The sequence below is a fragment of the Netta rufina genome (assembly GCF_964035555.1).
Source record: "Netta rufina genome assembly, chromosome: 2".
NCBI lineage: Eukaryota > Metazoa > Chordata > Aves > Anseriformes > Anatidae > Netta > Netta rufina.
This window is the reverse complement of record NC_140124.1, coordinates 96,753,890-96,763,471: the sequence shown is the minus strand read 5'-3', so window position 1 is coordinate 96,763,471 and position 9,582 is coordinate 96,753,890. Positions and strand designations below refer to the sequence as shown.

At 43.0% G+C, this 9,582-nt stretch overlaps 1 protein-coding gene across 1 annotated transcript; it reads right to left on the bottom strand.

Moving 5' to 3' along the window:
- Window positions 1–1,843: 1,843 nt before the first annotated feature.
- LOC311206781 (uncharacterized protein C6orf62 homolog) lies at window positions 1,844–8,432 on the bottom strand. Its single transcript, XM_084282475.1, has 6 exons — window positions 7,906–8,432; window positions 6,221–7,487; window positions 4,575–4,751; window positions 3,868–3,990; window positions 3,038–3,172; window positions 1,844–2,513 (listed from the first exon to the last, which is right to left on the bottom strand). The coding sequence occupies exons 2-6, from the start codon at window positions 6,347–6,349 to the stop codon at window positions 2,388–2,390; spliced, it is 690 nt and encodes a 229-aa protein (XP_084138601.1). The 5' UTR covers window positions 6,350–7,487; window positions 7,906–8,432; the 3' UTR covers window positions 1,844–2,387.
- Window positions 8,433–9,582: the final 1,150 nt, after the last annotated feature.

Sequence of the window (9,582 nt, the reverse complement as noted above, 5' to 3'; positions counted from 1 at the left end):
AGGTGATACTGAGCGTATTTCAGTTCCTGGTATTAGGATACCAGGAGCCACACAAGCAACTGACAGCATGTGGTAACAAAGATAACTGTCTTATACAAGAGGCCTTTTTGTATTTACACAGAGCTCTACTGAGCAAAGTAATTACCTTTACAGAAACTGTGCTTTGTAAGCATTAGCTCTGTGAGATTAAACTTACACTTTGAAGTTAAGAACTCTACCAGAAAGCCACTAAGCTGAGACAAGGCCCGAAACCATGAACATTGCTTCCATTGACTTCCAAAGGGCATTTTGCTAAAGTAACCAATACAATAGTCTGAATTTAATCTAGATGCTCCATTAAGAAAGACTGGGACAATTTCAAGTTTCATCTTTTCTCTCTGAAGTCATCCTGTTTAAGGGGAGAAAGTGATGCCTTTCGAAGATGCCAAAAGATTTAAAAATAAACTTATACAGTCTGAGACTGCCATGCTCTCAAGCCTGTTGTTCCCCTTACTCTTTTTTTTTTCCAGCATACACAATGTAGATGTCAATCTGATAGCAGAGCAAAACATAGTATTTGTTAGCTGTGTTGAACAGACCATTTACCAATCAGTATTACACTTATTTCTTCTCCAGAAAAGCGCAGTAGCATTTAACTCCAGGGTCACTGTCATGAAGAGTAGACAAATAACCAGTGTGTCTTCTGCAGCCCATACAAAACACCAAAAGCAATTAAACTGAACACATTGTTCTCTGTATTACAGAGAACTATAAATTAAGGATCACACCAGTGCTGACACTTGAAAAGCACTGCAGAAATCCAGCTAAGCCACACTGAGGCTTTTGTTGTTGTTCTGAAGATACCAAAATGAAGAACAAGAGTCGCTTTAGTGACTTCTTGCATTAGGTACGAGGGTATTTGCTCTGCTAATCAAGGTAACGACAGTCATATTCTCTTACTATGAAACTATTTTATGATCAAAGAACTAGAAATACCCATGTACCAATGCAACAGCATGCCCGTAACGCAGTTATTTCTGGCATCTACTTTTCAAAGCAAACATGTTCCCTGCATACGTAAGCACACCTTTGCCATTAATCTTTACGTTAGCCATAATACCATTTTACAGTTTGTGTATTTTCAGTGTCTGCAACAGGTAACGCTTCTGAGGTAAGACACTGGTAAAATTCAATTCATAGAATTCCCACAAATAAGCCCAGTCATCTTTCACCTAATTTATTTAAGTTCCAATTTTTTCCAATTCCAAACAAAAGCTAAATACAAGTTTTAAACAGGTAAGCACTAGTTTTATCCAAAGGGAGCAGGCTTATACAGTTTTACTCCAGTAAAGTACTCAACCCTTAAGCAGAACCTTCTTTGTCAACAAAACTATACAGTAGTCTTCCTTTTATCATTGCACAATCTTAAAATGTTCTGTCAGAACCAACTTTTGACACTCCAAACACTATTTTACATTGTTTTATAATGTCTATTCCAAAAAGAAAAAAAAAAAAAACCTCAACAGGTTTTCTGTAAGAAATGTTTTAGAAACCAGTATTTCCTGCACAGTTCACCAGCAAGTCTACAAGTCTCAACTCTCAAGAAAAAATAATCCTCTACCAACATTGTTTCTGCAGCTACTATTTTACTTTATTTTTTAGCTGCTTTAGCAACTTCAGACTCCAGGTCTGCCTCATCTGTATAAATGCATCCAACTCAAAAGAATACTTTCATACAGTTATACAGCAACTTGGGGAAAGAGATCCAAAACCAAAGTGCCAGTAAACTCAGACATGGCCCAGCAAAATAAAAAAAGGCAAAAAATGCCTACACATTAAATGAGATGCTATCTTTTTGCTTTAAAAAAAAAAAAAAAAGACGACTTCTTTCCCACATTTACTTTCTATTGTAATAGCCACTTCTCTGTTCATTAAAATGAATCTGATAGTGCTCTTTGATACAATCATTAACAGCAAAGCTATAAGGCTTTTAAACCCGTTACATTCACCTCTCACCCTCCAAATACTGATGGTTAACACAGATGTTAGGGGGCATGACCAGCACAAATGGGAACACCACCACAAATGATCACCTTGTGCTTTCAGATACATTTGTTTCAGTGTAGTCCCTTCATTTCACATTTTAGTAAGATGCTGATGCAGTGCAGAAGTGTGCAGAGCATCCTCTCTTTCACAAGGTCCATGCAGAAAACAACTAAAAAAAAATTTTTTTTTTTAAAGTTCTGAGATACAAATGACAAAAAAAATCCAGGATGATCAAGTTTCACAATGTATAGTGTTCTGAACATGAGTCCATTTTCTTCTAAATTCTGAAAGAATAAAGTGGTGAGGAGAGTGGAAATTCACTGCTGCATTCTGTGATCTTCCCCATTTTGCTGGCCAGTACCTTACTCTGGCATGTAAGGACGGAGGTGATCCTCTATGGTACCAACCGTCCAGTGAGTGAGCTGCTCCTGTGGCAGGTACAGGCAGATGCTGCATAACTTGAAGATTGTAGCTTTGTTTTTTGGAGTCTAGAGGCAAGGAAAACCAAAGAAAAGCTATTAAACATGAAAGTTTACACAAGACTAACAGACCCACAGTAGACCCAGCCCAAGCAACAGCTTGCTGCTGGTTGTGGGTGAACACCACAGGCACGTAAAAGCCACCATTTCACACACACCACAACCAGATCAAAATGCTGTAACAGCTAAATTCTTTTTGTTGTTTTCCCACTTGAGTGATTTATGTAGGATCACACAAACTAAGCCAATGTTTTAATTTTTCCAAAACACTGTGAAGTCTTTTCTTTTAACTTCATTTTAATACAAGAACATAAAATTGTATGAATACATCTGTGGCCTATAATTAGCTTTTGCATGCGTGAGTCCTATTTATAGCATGTTTCCTCTGAAACTGCTGAAATGCAAGCATGAACACATGATCAGTTTTTCCACGAAAAACCACTAACATTCCTCAGAAAAAAACATTCAGGACAATTCTTAAAAAGCTTTCACTCTAGGTAGAAAGGAAAAAGAGAAGGACAGGGTAAGTTTACCTGCAAGTGCTGTCTGTCAATGAAGAGAAACACTGACTGGTTAGGGTTGTTGACAACAATTCCAGTCTTGTCCTTTCGGCTCAGAACATGCAGAAACTGTTTTTCATAGTCACCGTGATGAAACTCAAACTTGGCCTGCAGTGCATGAGGGATAAAATGATAGAATATTTACCAAGCGAAAACTCAAAACACTAACAATGAATTTCATTCAATCTGGGGCTTTACAACCACTTCTGTTTCTTTTCTTTTCTCATCTATGAAAAAAGAAATTGGGAACCGTAGCAACAACTACACCCTTAAGCCTTGGCACAAAACTTAAAAGATTTCCCTAGTTTCATCCTGCCAACACTGACATTAGTCATAACAATGATATTAACAATTCAAACAAAGGTGCAACTTTAACCGCCTCCATAAAAAAAAAGATTCAGCTGACAGAACATCTGTTATCAACAATACAGCACATTTCTGCCAATAACTTATTATTGCAGAGTGCATACAGAAAACAATACACATATTGTTGTTCAAAAATTTGAATGTAAATAGCCAAAGATGCCTACTGAAGAGTTAAAGTGTTTGAGATGTTTCTCTCGATGCAAAATTGTAATGCAGAAGTTTCATCTCAGATCCTCTTCCATTTAAGCAATTTGTTCCAAGATCACAATTCATAATAATAGGAAGCACAATTTGGAATTCAAATGATTGTGTGATTTATACACAAAGAGAGCCCACATACTTCAACATTCACAGAAGTCACATAGCATATCAACGGACTGGTTAAGCTAAGATTCCCCCCGCCCCAAATGTTAATTATTTAAATTAAAAAAAAATACCTGAACAGGCCTAAAGGCTTCATCAGATCCCTTCCACCGAGAGAACAGGAGACAGACTATCTTCTCAATGTCATTACGAGGCCAAAGAATGAAGTCCATCTCCTGGGTACAGCCGATCACATCCTGTAATTAGTAAAGTTCTATATTAACAGCCCATCCATTAGGAGATACAGATAAGCACCTCATCTATACAGACACTGTGTTAAAAGGTCGTACTTACTACACTTCAGTGATTTTCTGTCTGTATTACTCTCAAAACAACTCAAGTCTTCTTTGTCTCCCATTGAATTTTAATGTAAGTATCCAGGTAATATCAATTCCAGATTTAAGAAAACTACCATTCCTGGGAAAGACCATCTACGTTCTAATATTCATCTAACAAAACCACTTAGTTGTAAACCAGGAGTTTTTACAAGAATTTATCCATGCCTATTAATAAAAAAGGCTGGCAGAAGAGATAATTCCCAAAACATGTTTCAATGAGACAGATTAAAGGTAAAGCATGAACACTACAGATTTAAACAGAGTTTCAGAACGCGCATGCTAAATTACCCTTCAAACCAGACCCCATAAAAACATGCTCTCAGAATTTTCAGCCAGAAGAGTTGAGAAAATAAGGCAGCACGGTTAGCCTTAAGTTTCACAAGAAAAAGTAAAAATGTTTAATGGCCAAATTAAAACTCAGAAAGTACAGAAAACAACTTTACCCTGCGCATAGACTGGTAGCGGGGTGCATGAAGCTGTACTACATCCTTCTGCAGAAGCTCTAAGGAACTTTCCAAAGAATAGCTGGAATCCCGCACACCTCTCAGGATATTTTCTTCATAATTATTGGTCATGACTGGTATCACTTCAGACACTTCAAAAAGCGCTGACTTCTTCTTCTGAAAAAGAAAGCACACACTGCATTAGATTTACAATCCTTTCTAAACGGTTCTTGCTAATTTCAGAACTTATAATTTTCTGTAATAATATAAAAATATGATTTTATAGCTAATGAGAAGCATTAATCTTACTAACAAACTATATAACAAAGCATATTTTACCAACTCCCATCTCCCTCTTACCCAGAACACACGTAACAGGCAAGCACTTGCTGACCAAGCCAGGCTGAGCTAACCTCCCACTTTAAGCGAATTGGTGGAGAGACATCCTCAGTTCCCTTAGGCATATGCAAGCTTTATGAGATTTAAAACAGACATTTGCAATGAATTTCTACAAAGCAGTCTGAATGTTACAACTGAAACCAATCAGGTGCTGATATAAGCGTATTAGGACCCATATCTGCTAAGAAAATCTAATTATTATCACTGATTACACCCTAATATTTCTTGGGAAACTGTATCTGTTAGAACAAAGAGCACAGAAGGAAAAAAAAAGAATAAACTGTACTCTTGATACAAGTTAGCTCAATAGTCTATTACTATGAATAATACCTAGAAATATGTCACTATATACAGCAGGGTTTGCATGAGAATTAATGAACAAAGGCAAACTGGACTTCAAAATTTTAGGGAAGCTTCCCAATGAAGTTCAGTGAACAGTCTCCATTAGAACGAGGTAACTTCCATGGAGTGAAGGGAACTATACATTTGAGCAGATTAAGCAATGTTAGTGTTCATGTGCATTCACTTCCTCCTTTTGTGCATTTGTCTATTTATATCTTCACTCACTCATCGTTTCTTCACCCCAGTTATTTTAAGCATCTCCTTTTCTTCACATCCAGTGGAAACCCCCTTGCAACTCCATCTCAAAGTTAACTTTAGAAGTATCGTCCACATGTACAGCATCCAGTAGTCTTCCACTACAACATAGTCATGTAAACGAGGACTTCCCCTCTTCCCTCCCTTTCAAGATGTCAGCAGCAGTTTCACGTGTCTACATGCTCAGGTCATTTCAACACTGCCTTTTGCAACCACTCCCTTCAACTGCTGGCTTTTCCCTTCTGCTTTAGCCAGATAAATACAGTAGGATTAGCAATCATTCCAGCCAGGTCTTTCTCGTCTTAACTGTTTCACTGCAAACCATTACACCATTCAGATCCTAATTATGCTGAATAAAGTACAGCATCAACTCAGATAAATATTTATTCAACACAGAAGTTACCAACTGATCATTTAATAAGGCATTGGTGCCTTCTGCATTACAAAACGACAAACAGCTGAAAAGGAAAGCCAAACTGTCACAAGAACTGGTCAAATACAATACCAATTAGCAATAAGAAAATGTAAAAAAATTCAACGGAACATAAGGATCTATCCTTAAGATGCATCAGGCAGTAAGATTTGGCCCCTCACAATCAACTCAAAGTTTGCATTGCAACACAAGAGCAGAGAAACAAAAACCAAGTTACCTTGTCCTTGAACACAAAGGCAATGTACATCTTGAAGTCAAACTGGTCAGCTAAAGATTCTTTTTTCTTTCTAAGCTGAGCACGAAGTCTGTTCAGAGCTTGTTTCTTCCGGGAGTTTGGGTCCCCCATTTTGTTATACAGGTGGTACTAAAGCCTTTGGAAACTGTCGCTAAGCTATGGGCACTTTTTCATAAGACTCAAGTACAACAGAAACAAGTCATTTTATTCCTGCTAATACGACTGAATAGATAAAACGCGAGTGCAACCCAAAACCGCACCTCAGGCAGTATTTTATGAGAAAGTCGTATCGGAGGGGTCAAGAAACAAAAGTAGTTGTCCAGCCATGGCTGGACAACAAACAGGTTTGACAATAAACCAAGAAAAAAAAAAAGAAATTTAAAGAAAACAAATTTGAACAGTTTAGCCGCAGGAATAAGTGGGTGAGAATGGAGAAAATTAAAAAAAAAAAAATCTTATCACAATTTATGTGTACAATAAAAAGCAACTGGCACAAGCCCAATCCATGGGGGGGGTAATTTTTGTTCTGCTTACAAAAAAAAAAACGAAGCTGATACTACAAATTGCGTTTTACCCCAGCCGGATTCATGACTCTACTGAGTATTATTCTCAGATTTCCACTATTGCTATGTTGCCCGTTTTTTTTTTTTTTTTCCTCCTTTAAAACGATTACACTTGGTGGAGAGCAGAGAAAAGGGTGCAAAGGAGGAGTGCACATCCCGGGAAGTATGACATTTCTCTGCCAACAACAAAATCAACTACAGACAACACAGCGCTGGTTCGCAGGGAAGCAAAGAGAAAAAACAGCGGAGTCACCTCTAACACCACTCTGCTCATCATCAGGCACATCGCTGCCCTGAGGCTACTGCTGCCAAAGGGAAGAGGGATCATGATGGCCACGGACGAGAAGCTGGCAAGGGGTTGAGGGCCAGTATTATCTCACCTAGAGACTAAACCCCAAACCGCCGCCCCGAACCCAGACTCCTTCCCAGCACGAGAGCCCTACATCCCCCAACACCTCGCAGGCTCCCTGGGCTGCTGATCCCCCGGGGATCCTTCTCTCTCTGCCGCTGCTGAGCCCCACAGCGAGCACAGTCAGCCGAGGCTGTGCATGGCCAACGCTTCCTGCTTCTCCCCGGGCCTCTCCCTGCAGAGGCTGCGGCGGGACCCCCACAGTAGCACGGCCTGTCCCCTCTCACTTCATGGTCACGACTTGGCAGACATGGAGAGCGGGGTTTCGCTTCCGCTTCTTCTCGCCAAACAGATTTCGGTGCCGAAACCAACAACAAAAAAATAATAATAAAAATCAATTTAGAAGGTTTTTTTTTTTTTTTTTAAATCGCAAGCCGGGGCTGCAATTTTAAACCTCCCCACCCCCCTTTACTTAAAGCAACCCCCACGACTATCAGGTGATTTTCTTCCTCTCTCCAGGCATTTTTTTTTTTTATTATTTTTTTTGCCCCTCCACGCGAGGTGGTTTGGTTGGCAGAGGGAGGGGGGGCGGGTTGAAGGTTTTTTAGCAAATTCGTCGGACCGGGTTAAGAAAGAGGGGAAAGGCGTATTAACCCTTCCTTAAGGGGGAAAAAAAAAAAAAGAGGGAAAATAATAATTTTTAAAATAATTAAAAAAAAAAGCACCCCCCTCCCGAAACTTGCCCCAAACTTAACCGAGAGGCCGAGAGACTCCCGCCAGGAGGCCGAGCCCGTGTCTCGCTCGCTACCCGCAGCCGGCGGGCGCAGGAGGCGCAGCGGAGGAGGAGGAGGAGGAGGAGGAAGAGGAGGAGGAGGAGGCGCTGGCGGTGCTGGCGGCGCGGCGGGGAGCCATGTCAAGAGAAAGCCACGAAGCCGCCCAGCCCCCCCATCCCCGCGGCGGTGGACGCGCTGACCGGGCCGCCCGCGCTGCCGCCGCTCAGCCCCAGCCTGGTCCCCATAGCCTAGCTCAGCGCCCCGCTGCCGGGGGAAATGGTGGCGGAGGGAGGAGGAGGATGAAGGAGGAGGATGAAGAAGGAGGAGGAGGAGGAGGCGGCGGGCCCTGCGCTAGTGGCTCCGAGGGAAGGCGGCGGGCATAGAGGCGCCGGCGTTGGGCTCCCTTCGCCCGGGTGGTCCTCGGAGGGCAGCGGGAGCGCGGAGGGACGGGACGGGTCGGGTCGGGTCGGGACGGGACGGGAGCTGCGCGCCGCCACCCAGCCCGCAAGATGGCAGCGCCTGACTCACGCAGGCGCCGCCCTGCCCGCAGAGCCCGCCCGCCGGCGCGTACCAAGCGCACCTCGGGAGGGGGGGACATAAACACAGAATCGTATTCTGCTCGCTGTGAAGCCCTGAGGTGGCTCGCCAGCCGCTGGCTCTGGTTTTTAACAGCATTAAAAAGTGAGAACTGCAGCGTTAGGGCGGTTCTGACCCATCGCCACGCCAAAAAAATGTGTCCCTCTTGGCCGCTCCCCCCTCCTCCCGCCGCCGTGACCCGCAGGGCCCCGGATGGGGTTGCTCAACGCACTTGGTGGGGGGGGGGGGGAAGCACATGACGCGATGCCCCCGCCCGCTCCCCCTCCCCCCTCCCCATCTTGTGTGGTAGCTGCCCCTCGCCCTGTGGCGGCCCCTTCTCGCTTAATTCCGCCTAAAGCACTTTGTCAGCTCTGTGTGCAAAGCAAACTGAATCAAAAATAAAAAATAAATAAAACAATCACTGACCATAACGTGTGAGGTGGTGACCCCCCCCCCACAAGCACAGCCCTGGCAGCAGCAGCCCCCCTGCCTCTGTGGCAGCTGAGGTGTGTCCTGAGGAGGTCTGCGCGTTGTTTTTATTATTTTTTATTATTATTTATTTTATTTTTTTTTTTTAGAAATAAATAGTTGCTATTTCAGCCTAATCCTTGACGAAAAGTAGGCGTTTGTATTCCTGCGCTAAAGGAAAGGCTTACACCTCCCACCTCACACCACCTCCACCACAAAAGAGAAGCAAGGGCACAGTTCGCGTTTGCCAGCATTTCTCTAAATTGCAAGACTAAAGACGAGTAGGCAGCAAACACATTTTCACCTCAGTGTCTGGGCATTTGACTATCCACCCCTCCTCGTCCCCCCCCTAGGCATGGCAGGGGAAGCCTCGCCACCCAAAATGGCCCAGGAGGAGGGTGCCCCTGAAATGGCGGGGAGCTCGGGTTTGCCTCGTGCTGGCTGCGACTCGCTGTTTCGCCACGGTCTGTCTGCCACTACGGTAAAAAATAGGTCGCTGGGGTGAAGGCACCTCTTCCACCTCCCCCCTGGTGGTGTCTGTGACTCACGAAAAGCAAGAGTGTTACACAAGATGACAAGCAGAAGGCAAGTGCAGGCACTGCCTGGCTTGTTTGG